A 13,440-nucleotide genomic window follows, 5' to 3' on the forward strand; every position below is an offset into this window, starting at 1 on the left:
ATACAGCTTAGCCAGACTGGTATCAATGAAGGTTATCATGCATTCCCTGTTAGGAATAATTATTAAAAATGTTTCTATGGTTTACTTTATGCTCTTTATTCTATATTACAATTGTGTGAAAATCCAACAATTTTAACATCCAACAATTTCATTCCCGGAAAAAAATCAAGACGCTTTAGAAAACACATTTTTTAAAATAAGGTCCATGTCAAATCTCAACACTCATCCATCAATTAATAAAAAAAAACACATCATAGCTAGACTGGTATCAATGAAGGTTATCACGCATTCCCTGTTAGGAATAATTATTGTTATTACTCTTTATTCTATATAACAATTATCTGCAAATCCAGCAATTTCAACATCCAACAATTTCATACCCAGAAAGAAAATCAAGACGCTTTAGAAAACAGATTTTTTAAAATAAGGTCCATGTCAAGTCTCAACACTCATTCATCAATTAATAAAAAAAAAATACATCTTAGCCAGACTGGTATCAATAAAGGTTATTATGCATTCAAATTTTCGTAACAACAACTGTGAATCAGATGATTCAGTGGTTCTAGAAATTAAAAACGTGTGTTATGAAGAATTTGTTTTTAGACAGTCTGGTGATTGTAATATATCAAATATTACGCTTTCCACTGATTAAACAAAGCACTTTACCAGACCAGCGTAAACTACGGCGTAAAGTTTATAAAAATTAAAAACTTTGATTTAAATCTTCGTTATTTAACTTCGTATAGTAAGTCCCCTACGAATAACGAATACTTGGTGGGTTGAAATTTTTCATTGGTAGGACATCTAGACTTATTGATGTACTAAATGAGCACTCATAACTCCAACTTGCTCCAGCTCACTTGATTTCAACAAAGCGAATTGGGTTCTCTTTAAAGATATCTGTCTATTCCCAGACAGAAACGCGCTTTCCGGAAGCTACATTCCAACGACACCACGCTATTCCAACTACTTCATGCGGTAGAGGTAGTTATCGTCGCGGAGGTGTCTCTAATAGACCAAAAGATAACGTACGTCATCATGTTGAAACAAAAGAAAAACCGACGAAGATTTTTGAAATTATATAAAGGATTCTTAAAACAAAGTGGTAACCCCACACACTATAAATCTTGTATATCGTAAGACCACGGAGTGGCACAAAGCAATTAAATAAAAATATATATAAATAAAGAACCCATTTAGAAGGTATTCCTTAATCTATCTGTATAGAGAATAACTGGTTGAAGTATTCGCGCGAATTATACATGTTCTTTGCCTCTTTATATAGCAACATATTTAAGAGAAAAGAGAAACTATTAGTTAAGAGAAACTATTAAAGCTTTTGCACTTTCAAAGCTTTAATCATAACTCTTATCATAGGTCAAGCTATAGTTTATAATAAAATTAAAAGGCAGTCTTAAGATTCAACACACGTTTTATAAACAAGTTTTAATAATAATAATAATAAATAATAAATATATTTAATAAAAATTATAATAAAGTTTTATTTATTAAATTTATTTAATTTAAAAGTGAAGTAAAAAAAATTTTTTTTGTGTACGGTGGTTGTATATCTCATAATTATTATAATAAATATTAAAACAATAACTGGTTGCTTCATTATACATAACAATAATAAAAAAAAAAATTTTTTTAAACATTTACAAAAATTTTTTATGAAATCTCAAGAACAGTATAAAGTGAAGAGAAAATATTAAAAGGAAGCAAATAATAGATACGTGAATTTAAATAAAATAAATATTATATTATATATAAATATTACTTATATTATATTATATATATATATAATATATTTTGTCATCTATTTCTACAGCTGTTTTGATAAATTCACTTGTAGCGAACATTCAAGCAATTAGAAGTTTATGAAAAACTTAAACAGCGATATAAATAATTTCTGCACTTTATAGCACATCTGGCATCTCTAATTTGTTCAGAGTTCGAATTTTCGAATTATGCAAAGCAAGAACACCAAATTGGACTAACGGAAAAAAACGACAACAGTTTTGCTTGGCACGTTTTCGGTTCGACATACTTTGATGTGAATTTGCTTCGACTTTCATTGTAAAATTTTAATTTTCTTTTATCTTACTTTATATTGTTACTTCGTTAATATTCAAATAAAGTATAATATAGTCGTGAACACAACATACTTTCTTAATTTAATTGTGAAGTATACACGTGCACCACGACACACTCCTATAAATCATGCCTTGAAATTGGATATGACATGATAATGCCTTGAAATTGGAGTGATGCCCATTTAAAGTTGTATCTTCTATGGGTCCTTTCGATGGAAAAAATTCCACCGGACTTATAACGTTTTTGAATATGATAGATTTTCTGATGGAATTCTTTAGTTATTCCAAGTCTTTAGTTATTGTTGAAGAATACCAATAAATGCAACACTGCAAACCAAACATCCTTATTGAATACTTTTTCTATTTTTCCTTTTTCTGTTATATTTCTCTTTTTCTATTCATTGTTAATAAAACCGTATTTAAGTGAAGACGTGTTTTTTCTTTGTGTGTAAAAACCTAACAGTTATGCTCCAGGTGAGGGATAAAATATTAGGTTATGCTAATACGGTCTTATTGAAATATAGATAATAATAATTGGATCAATATCAGACAGGTATTAGTAGAAAACTTCGGATTAAGAGAAGTAGAAGAAATTAAGAGAAGTAGAGGAGAAAATACAATATTATAATGTAACATAATTATATGAAGAACTTAAATTTATTTTAGTAAGACTCAAGAATAAATATTATTTGTCAGAAAGTTAACCACTAGATAGAACTATAGAAAACAATAAAATTTCATTGATGTCCATTTTCAAAGAGAAACATCATTTTAGTGCGTCGTCAATTCTGATTGCGAGAAGTATTACTAACCTATCAGAAGGTTATAGAATTTTAGAAGAAACCAATTAGGTGAATAATTGCAATTACGACGTTGGACGTTATTCAACTAACAATAACGCCAATTTTAGCAACAAATATAGGAATAATCGTAATAAAAATTTTGATTTAGATCATAATCATAACGAAAGATATTCAACTAAAAACAATTCAAATTTTAGTTACAAATATAGGAATATTCCTATATAATATACATATAATGCAAATATGATTTACAATAGAAAAAAAAAACCCAAAAACAGGTGTTCCCTATTCCCAGGATAGACGAAATATTGGATCAGCTGGGAAGTTGCAGGTACTTCAGCACTTTAGACCTGGCTAGCGGTTACCATCAAGTATTAGTGGACTCCAGGGACCGGAAGAAAACGGCTTTCAGTACACAAACAGGTCACTATGAATTTGTTCGTATGCCGTTTGGTCTATCGGGGGCCCGACTTTTCAGCGGATAATGTACCTAGATGATATCGTTATTCATGGACGGAATTTGATAGAGCACGAAGAGCGGTTACGGAGGGTATTCGGTGTACTTAAGAAACATAGGTTAAAGCTACAAACTGGGAAGTGCCAATTTTTGAGACGGGAAGTGGTTTACTTGGGACATAAGTGTTCAGAAAGGGGGGTTGAACCTGACCCAGAAAAGGTGAAATGTGTCCAAGATATACCTGCACCAAAAAACGTAAAGGAATTACAAGCTTTCCTTGGTCTAATTAATAATTATAGGAAATTCATACCAAGAGCATCTGAAATATCTCTTCCGTTAAATCATTTATTACGGAAGAATGTCAAATTTCAGTGGTCCGAACAATGTGAAGCCGCGATGAAACAACTTAAGGCTGCGGTAACTAATCCCCCAGTACTTCAGTTTCCGGATTTCTCCCTACCTTTTAATCTGGGCAATTAGGGCAATTATGCAAGGACTTACCGGTGTACTACGCAAGTCGTGCATTGAATCCGGCCGAGAGGAGGTATTCTACCATTGAAAAAGAATACCTAGCGATAGTATGGGCGGCTAGAAATTTTCGCTCGTACCTTTTGGGTAAACATTTTAAGGTTTACACTGATCATAAACCTTTGAGAGGCATGGCTAATCTAAAGGATCAAGGTTCGAGATTAGTGAGATTTAGTTTAAAATTGCTTGAATTCGATTTCGAAATTCGTTATAAGCCGGGGAAGTCAAATCAAAATGCAGATGCGCTAAGCAGGATTCCGGGAGAGTTTGCGGTAACAACGAGGGCACAGATGAAGAATACAGAGGAAAATAACCCAAGGTCGATCAATCCACCAATACCAATAGTAGAGGACTCTATAGGGGGTGGAGATGAGGCCATTTTTTTAACGGATCCAGAGGAAGTACAAAGAGTTTTGAAGCAATTTCATGATACGGTGGTAGGGGGGCCACCAGGGGGCGGTGCGAACGTATTTCCGAATTCGCCGTCAATTCAAGTGGACGGGAATGCAGCGAAAAATTAAGGATTACGTGGGAGCGTGTAAACTTTGTCAACGAAACAAGAGTGCTAGAGTTGAACGTATGCCAATGGTAATTACGGACACGCCACATCGACCATTCGATAAAGTTTATATGGATTTAGTGGGGCCGTTGCCTCAGACTGCTGGAGGCAGTAAGTGGATTGCAACATTTCAAGATGACTTCTCCAAATATATGTGCTGTGTAGCGCTACCAAACGCAGAAGCTAGGGCATATTTTAATGTAATCGTCTCACGGTTCCAAATTCCCCGTACATTAGTGACGGACAACGGGGCGAATTTTACCTCCAAAATGTTTAGGGCAACATGCAAATTATTGGGCACTAAGAAATTGTTTACGACGCCATACCACCCGCAGGCCAATGGATCTTTGGAGAGAAGTCACAGACCCCCCGCAGAATTTCTGAGGAGCTTTAATGAAATCTGTAAATATATATAATCAAGAAGGTAAAGTGAATAAACGTTAAGAATTGTATTAAAATTGAACAATCCAGTTTAGGACATTAAATAATAAAACATACGGAAAACCGTAAAATTGCAATATTATTATATGTATAATTCCACTAAAATTTAAGACTTTGAGTTTATGCATTATAACAATAATTAAATAAAATGAACACATACTATTAAGAAATTACGTGTTGAATTTTATTATCGAGAATAGGAAGGTGTTTTGAATGATTAGGAAACACAACACCATAATTGTAGTTACAATAGGTAGATTAAAGATTAGATGTTTAACAACTAGTATCATAAAACCATATATTATTGACGAAAATTATCCAATAGAGAAACTAAGTAAAACTGTTTTCTATAGAACCCTTAATGGAGTTATCAAATTAATTAAAAAGTAGTAAGTCCACTTCCCAAAGAATTCAATTTTTTAGGAACATTAGATTGGAAAATAACAGATTTTTTGAATGAAAAATATGATGCTGTTATAGGCTAAAATTTTTTAGAACCTTTAAAAACTGTAATAAATAATGATCTTCACTATATTGAAGTAATAGGAAACAAAATATACATTTCATAATATATGTTCATTAGATCCAATTCTTGATACAAATATTCCTAATGTATTTAACTTTACTCATCTAAATAAAGAAAAGAAAAAAGCTATTACTGACACCTTATTGAAATTCAATGATCTATTTTTTAAAGAAGGAGGCACACTTTCTGCTACAACCGAAATTGAACATTTCCACCTTTATATTCCAAAATATACCGTTATCCACAAACGCATGAAAAAGAATTACAAACCCAGATAAGTGAAATGAGAAGCAACACATTATTAAAGAAAGTAATTCTCCTTATAACAGTCCATTGTGGATAGTTCCGAAAAAATTGCACAATTCGGGAAAAGAAAAATGGCGATTAGTAATTGACTATCGCAAATTAAATGAATATACGGTTGACGATAAGTTTCCCATACCAAATTTAAAAAACCTCCTTGATATGCTACGAAGGTCACAGTATTTTACGACAATTGATCTTGCGAAGGGGTTTCACCAAATACTTGTTAAAGAAAAAGATAGAAAAAAACGGCCATTTCCACCCCTTTTGAACATTACAAATTCATTAGTATGCCCTTTCGGTTAAAAACTGCACCCTCAACCTTCCAAAGGTTGATGAATCACGTTCTCTGTAGTTTTATAAATAAAAGTTGTGTCATTTACACAACTATGCCTTGTTGTCAGAGGCATAGACCGAAACCTTATAAATTCTCAAACTTGTTGCGAATCGTCTTCTGATCACTCGCCTGTCCTGATAACTGTTTCAAATAAAGCACTCTGCTACGGGAAATCATTTAAGCTTACCTCCAAACAAACTAACTGGATTAAGTTCGAAAATACATTAGCAGTCGCATAAAATTAAAACTCAAGCTCAGAAGTGAAACAGATGTAGACTTAGCCATGTATGATCTTACGACTGTTATAACCGCAGCTGCAGTGTACGCAAGCATAACTCATCAAGCATAACCCCGACACAAAGCCACCAAAAAAGACATCTGCTCTAATTGATAACTTTTAAAAGAAAAACGCCGCCTACGAAGAGAATGGCAACGAACTAGATCGCCATCCGCAAAGCAGAAGCACCCTGGTTCCTCAGAAATTAAAACATACATATGTATCTTCATGTACCTCTAGTCAAAGACGAGCTAGCCTTCCTACCGCAAAAATATGATACTAAAATAATGGTGCAGATTAATAAATAAATAATGGTAATGATTTACCGGCATACCTTTACTGGATCCTAAATGTATTATCACATCAAGTTCAATTATTATTAAAAATCAAAAGTTAAGAATCTTACGTTTTAAACAAGGAAAGTTTAGGTAGTGACATAAACTTTGAATGTATATTTTTAGTATGTAAGATTTAAATAATTATTGTTAGACTTTTTAAGTGATTCAATAAATAAAAGAAAAGAAGAGGAAAAAAAAAAGAAAATATATATCAAATATAGAATAAAGATATTGTTGAAATATTTATATACTTATGTATAGTTGGCAACTCTGTTTCAGAATAAAGATGCCAGAAAGTAGTGAGTTCAGTTGAAGTTGAGTTGTTATACGCGGCGGTCGTTTGGAAATGCAGTGTTCGTGTGCGTCGTAGAAACGGTGTATTATTTACTACACTTATATATATTTACATTGTAATTTTCTTTTTTTATTTCTTTTTTTTATTTATTATAAGTTTTTTTTATAGTATTGAATTATGTATTTATAGAAAAAAAAAAAATATTGGAATTATTTACTTTTTTTGTTTTTTATTTTTATGTCTCTGTTAATGATTATAACTATTATCAATAATTAAAATAATAATAAAAAAAAAATGTTAACCTAACATAAAAATTTATTTATTTTTTTCTTGGTGTTGTTTTATGAAGGCGTTGAGCAATTCTTCCGTATTTACTCAATTTGCAGTTAAATTTCTAAGTATCACTGAAATCATTATGAAGCTTTAAGGGTCTTAAATAAAGGGGTAGTATTAGTCTTGGGATCACATTGTCCTCCTAAGGCAGAGCTACGCGTCAACTGAATTCAAATTACTTCATTCTTTTGTTAAGAATTTTTTTTTTTTGCTTCGTTGGCTTAGGTTTTTTGTTTTTTTTTTATACATATATATTTTTTTGACTTTATCGTAAAAATCAAGGTGATAAAAAAAAAATGAAATACTATAATAACAATTAGAAGAAAGTTAGAGGAAAACATAGCTGTCCAGGCTGGCGCTGCCAAGGACGTAGACTGGGGAGTGGAAGGTGCACCATGGCAGAATCTGCACAGAATCTGCCATGGCTGCGGCAGTAATTGTAAGAATTGGGAAAAGAACTCTCCGCATCTTATATGATGAGCGTTTTTTTAAATTCATAGAAAACAAATAGGGAATAGTTGATTTTGTTCATTTTTTTATTTTATTTAATTTTTTTTTTTGTGAAATGTTGAAGTTCAGACAATCAATGAAATATGAATTAAATTAAATAGGTAATAGTTTCATGAGTATAGATATTGAATTAGTTATGGAGGTAAATAGTTATGGAGGTAAATAGTTATGGAGGTAAATAATTATTGAGGTAAATAGTTATTAAGAAATAGTAAGAAATTATAGGTAATTTTTTTGTTAGAATAAAACATGGCACAAATTATTTTTTTTTATGTTGTCGTCTGCAGCGTAGCCTCAGTTGCCAAGAACCCCACCCCAACACCGGCGAGCATACCGGGCTAGCCACCGTGCCATGAGTGGCTTCTGAGGACGCGAATTTTAACAACAGGCGGACACAACAGAGCGGTTTCAGAAAAATCATACGGTAACATATGCATCAAGAACGTTTAACAAACATGAAACAAACTACGCAACCATTGAAAAAGAATTGTTAGCGATAGTTTAGGGTGTTAAATATTTTAGACCATATATTTATGGTAGAGAGTTCGATTTGGAAAGTGATCATCAACCATTATATGGCTAAGGCAAAATATTCGGGTAGAGATATTAGCCCCTAATTACAAAGATATTTAATTGACTTGGGAGAATATAATTTTAAAGTAGAGTATATAAAAGGGAAATGCAATTATATAGCAGATTTTTTAAGTAGGATTGATTCAGAAAATAATGGAATCAACATAGGCAATTTAAGTAATCTAATAAAAAAAATCATTAACTTAACATCTAATGATAACGAAGGATCCAGTATTATACCAATACTGGATACAGTGATAAATCATTTTAAAACTCAGATAATAATAAAGAAACTAAAGATATCGAAACAGAGTCTATATTTAATAATAAAAGAGTATAACAATGACATTGTAAATGATAACGTCGTCAATATTGTAAGACGAGAAATTTCTAAAGGGAAAATCGGTATATATTCCGAAATAAATGACCATGAGTATAATAAGATTCAAAAAATCTTAGTCAATGAGTTTTCTGAGCATAACCAGATAAAATTTATAAAACGTATGAGAAGTATTGGATATTGAGAACATTAACGAACTAAATAAACAATTAGCCTTGTTTCATAAATATGAGTGGACATTCTGGAATAATAGCTACATAAGAAGATGTAAAAAATAAAATCTATAGTCCAAATCTTAGAATTTCAATACAAAAAATTATAAATAATTGTGAGATCTGTATGGAAGGAAAATACGATAGAAACCATATTATGAAAAAATATCAATTTACGGAAACACCATCCGATTTTAATAATATAATTCTTATAGATACTTATATAAATTCGAAACAGCCATTCATCATGAGTTACGTCCCCCTCACATACACAGTACAGTATAATGAAAAGCAAACATAAACACAAAAGTAATGATTGCATTCCATAACTTATCGCACTCTAAGCATAAATATGTATGTATCATTTCACAATTGTATGAAATATATGAGCAACAACGTTTGATTATGACTTAAATAAAATATTAAATATATATGATAATAACAAATACTTATTTTAATTATAAAACAAATAATAAGGGATATTACAATAGAAACAGTCTAACTTTAGTCGAAAAAATTAGATTATATAATTCAATTAATGGCAAAATGAGAAAGATAGTTTGTGATAACGAATTTATAACAATATTAATATTTAACAATTCTGTAGAGATGAGAATATAGAGATTCAATTGCTTGCTCGAATTCAACTACCAACTGCCTGATACTCGTTTCTTGTCCATGGCTTTGATCTGCTTTGATTTATAATTCGATATATACGTTCTAGTTGCGACTTTTGAATAATACAGGCTCGTCGCATTAGAGTTTTGAAGTCAATTAAATAATCTCTAAAACTTTCTTTTGGTTTTTGAAGACGTAATCGTACCTCGTTTTCTAGTTTATCAATGCATCGGGAGGATATAAAGTACTTTAAAAAATCAACCTGGAAACTTGTCCAGAGCTGCCAACGGCAATTGTTGTTGCGATACCATGACAGCGCCTTATTTTCGAGGAGCAAGAGCATTGTGCGGGGAATTAAGTTTACATCAATACTGTGCATGTCCGCTAGTACTTCCACGGTTCGATGAAACCCAATGGATCCTTGCAACCGTCATATTTGCAGTATCATTTCTGCACCTGTTCCACTATTTGAAGGTATGAATACACTGGAGGATTTATAGAACGTATGTCATTCTCTGATATTTCTCTTCATCCCAATGACATTGTTCCTCTGCAATATTCGTTAATATTCTCTCTCATCTAGTTCTTAAATTTTCCCTTTCATTCTGTTCTTGACTTCCGTGATTGACCAACTCGGTCTTTGCTCGGGCGCCAATTGGAACAACACGTTTTCGTTCGTTGGTAACGCTGAGGTATACTTAGCCGTTAGCCATTGCAATATAATTTTTATTTTTGGAAGGCAAAGACAATGTGATGTAGTAATTCAATTATTTATTTAGGAGAATTTAAAATAAAATAAGGTTTTACAATCTAATATAATTATAATATAATGCAGGTTTGGTAATTTGATGACTACGATTATTTGGAATAATCGTGCCTGAAATGTTGCTGTCAGACGACACTACTTGTGCCCGAAATTAAATATAAAGTATTTTAAATAAATTTTGTATATTATGAATGATATTATATAAAAAATAATAGAATTACACAAATAGTAAAAAAAGTGATGGAATTTCACAAATCAAATTTTCATAAACACAATATTCTAAAAAGATATTTATACTGCATAAAATAAATTGTAAATGCTGTGTATGTAGGGTAGATATAGTAGTGAACTAAGATTCACTATCAGGCGTTTTGCCATTAGGTAGAACCCCTAAGGTTGGACATCTATACCAAAGAAATTTGGTGTGAAGGTCGAATAGAAAACGAAACTCATTGCATATCATGGTGCTTTGAGGTTTGATTTCGGTCGTATGGCGCATAGATTTTCGGTTGTCTATTAACACACTATGAGCGGGGCAGGTATTTGTACCCGTTGCGACGATTGTCACTTATAAGCGGGGCGGGTATTTGTACCCGTTGCGAGGATTGTCACTTATAAGCGGGACAGGTACTTATGTACCCGTTTAAAATAGGTAATTTTAAGTGATACAAGGGAAAAATAATATTGTATCAAATATATGACTACGTCTCAAAGATCGTAAAGTGAGATAGAAAAAATTTCGTCCATCTACCTTTTGCTCAAAAAGTATCCGGATTTTGTTGTTTGTTAATTACTCCTTAAGTAATTAACCTTTTTCAAAAAATTTTTATTTGTTATGTTGGTAGACCTTTACTTGACATATGATACAAATTTGAGCGCCATCTGTCAATTAGTTTGTTTACAGCAGTTGTTAATGTGAGACTACCTCAAGTGCATTTAGCGATTTTTACTATGGAAAATTCTTGTACGCGATTTTTTGACCAAACACTGCACCACTGTCATCGCTCAGGCACCATATTCGCCAGATCTGGATCCGTGCGACTTTTTCCTGTTACCGAAGTTGCCCCTTCGTGGTAAGAGTTTTGAGTCGATTGAATCGGTAAAAGAGAATTCGCCGAAGATTGGCACATATGCGTTGGCATATGTGTATCGCTTCACAAGGAGAATATTTTGAGGAAGATAAAATAAATTTAGAATAAAATTTAAATTTGTGTGTTGTACTTACAAAATCCGAATACTTTTTGAGCAGAAGGTATACTTTAACCAATAATATTCCTCGCAGCTACGTGTCTCCACAAATTCGTTTTATGTGATGTTGTATGTGTACTTCTCATTTAGTTTAAATCCATAAAGCTACAAGAGTTCGTAGAGTTTGCATTCTCAGAACAACTCGTATTTTTCTAATACTTTCTAATAGTTTTTAAAGCGGTATAAATTTATTTAAATTTTTTTATTCAAACACAATGGATTCTGATAGTGATGTATATGCAGATGACTTGTCGCAGATTTCAAGTGACGCGGAATTTCCTGATTCAGACAGTGAAAGTGACGAGGAATTATTTCGCCCTACAAGAAATCGAGTTTTGCCAATACCATCATCTAGCGACTCCGAAGACAGTGATGACGAAGTGCTTGATTGGTCAACAACTGATAAGGTACCAATTATTGAACAATTTCATGGAGGGGACGTTTGTCATTTAAAGTTTATAATGCATCAAAAATTATAAAATATGGTTTACTTATAAGAATGGTGTGTGAAGCTAAAACGGGATACATTTGTAATTTTCGTATGTATTGTGGTGTAGGAAGTCGTTTGCAAGACACAATTTTAAATCTGCTTAAACCTTATTGCAACTTATGGCATCACATATACATGGACAATTATTACAATAGTGTTGCCACTTGTGAAATACTTTTACAGAATAGTTTTCGGACTTTCGGCACTATTCGGGTAAACAGAGGCCTTCCTAGTTGTTTGAAAAATCCTAAACTAGCGAGGGAGGAATCTATATTTCATCGCCGCCAAAATATTTTATTACAATGTTGGCAATCAAAAAGAACAGTCAGAATGATTTCAACTATACATTCAGCTGACATTGCGGAAAGTAATAATATTGACTGGGCAACAAAACAAAGAATTTTGAAGCCAATGTGCGTGATTGATTATAATAAATACATGAAGGGTGTTGATCGCGCTGACCAATACTTATCGTATTACTCGATTGTACGTCATACCAAAAAATGGACGAAACGAGCTGTTATGTTTTTTATCAATTGTGCGTTATTTAATGCGTTTAGAGTTTTTAAAATATTAAATCCACATTCAAAAAAAAAGTATAAGGTGTTTCTACATGATGTGGCAAAGGAATGGATTAGTGAAGCTCTTCCTGGCAATACAGGTAATCCTTTACCACGTACATCAACTACGTCCAGCAAAAGTGATCCTCCAGGGAGGTTATCAAAAGATCCCAAAAGGCATAAATTGGTTCAAATTACCACTGGTGGAACAAAATTGAAATCTCAAAGGCAGTGTCGCGTATGTGCCGCACAAAAAAAAAAGTTTAACGTGTTATATGTGTAAAATTTGCAAAGTTTCGCTGCATCGGGGAGATTGTTTCTTCAAATATCATACTCAAGAAAAATATTAGCCTTGACTACACCAAATTTTATAAACTAGTATATTGTCCTGTATATATATATATATCCTGTAAAATAAATCTATCTTAGGATTTAAATAAACTGTATATTTGGTTGCATACTTTTTTTTACATATGTACCTATATATTATCGGACTATTTTATTTTCCGCCCGTTGAATTGGGAAAAACGACCTATAATTCTAATGGCTTCATATTTTTAAAATGTTTATTGTATTGTTTTTTTGTATAATTTTGTTTATAAGAAATTTGACAGTAATATTGTATTTTTATAAAACAAGTGCGTCCTGCGTAATCTCACGAATTTCTGAAATATACATATCAAGTATAAAAATAAATTAATGTATATAAAATATAGTTCCAGATAAGACCCATTGTCAAATGTAGCAAAAATCTAATTATTACTTTTATGTCTATCGAGTTTATTTTCACACGTATATATTTTGTTTAGCTGGAAAATTGGCCCGCTACG

General features: G+C 32.1%; 2 protein-coding genes across 2 annotated transcripts; both read left to right on the top strand.

Moving 5' to 3' along the window:
* Nucleotides 1-11,523: 11,523 nt before the first annotated feature.
* Nucleotides 11,524-12,052, top strand: LOC119669105. Its single transcript, XM_038078884.1, has one exon. It carries the CDS (start codon nt 11,776-11,778, stop codon nt 12,037-12,039), a length of 264 nt encoding a protein of 87 aa, XP_037934812.1. The 5' UTR covers nt 11,524-11,775; the 3' UTR covers nt 12,040-12,052.
* LOC119669104 (piggyBac transposable element-derived protein 4-like) lies at nt 12,042-12,913 on the top strand. The gene has a single exon (XM_038078883.1). The coding sequence runs from the start codon at nt 12,060-12,062 to the stop codon at nt 12,891-12,893; it is 834 nt and encodes a 277-aa protein (XP_037934811.1). The 5' UTR covers nt 12,042-12,059; the 3' UTR covers nt 12,894-12,913.
* Nucleotides 12,914-13,440: the final 527 nt, after the last annotated feature.

The sequence above is a fragment of the Teleopsis dalmanni genome, chromosome 1 (genome assembly GCF_002237135.1).
Source record: "Teleopsis dalmanni isolate 2A chromosome 1, ASM223713v2, whole genome shotgun sequence".
NCBI lineage: Eukaryota > Metazoa > Arthropoda > Insecta > Diptera > Diopsidae > Teleopsis > Teleopsis dalmanni.

Excerpts from the sequence above, each read along its gene's own strand:
- LOC119669104 (XM_038078883.1), top strand. The coding sequence starts at position 12,060 with ATGGTGTGTGAAGCTAAAACGGGATACATTTGTAATTTTCGTATGTAT.
- LOC119669105 (XM_038078884.1), top strand. The coding sequence starts at position 11,776 with ATGGATTCTGATAGTGATGTATATGCAGATGACTTGTCGCAGATTTCA.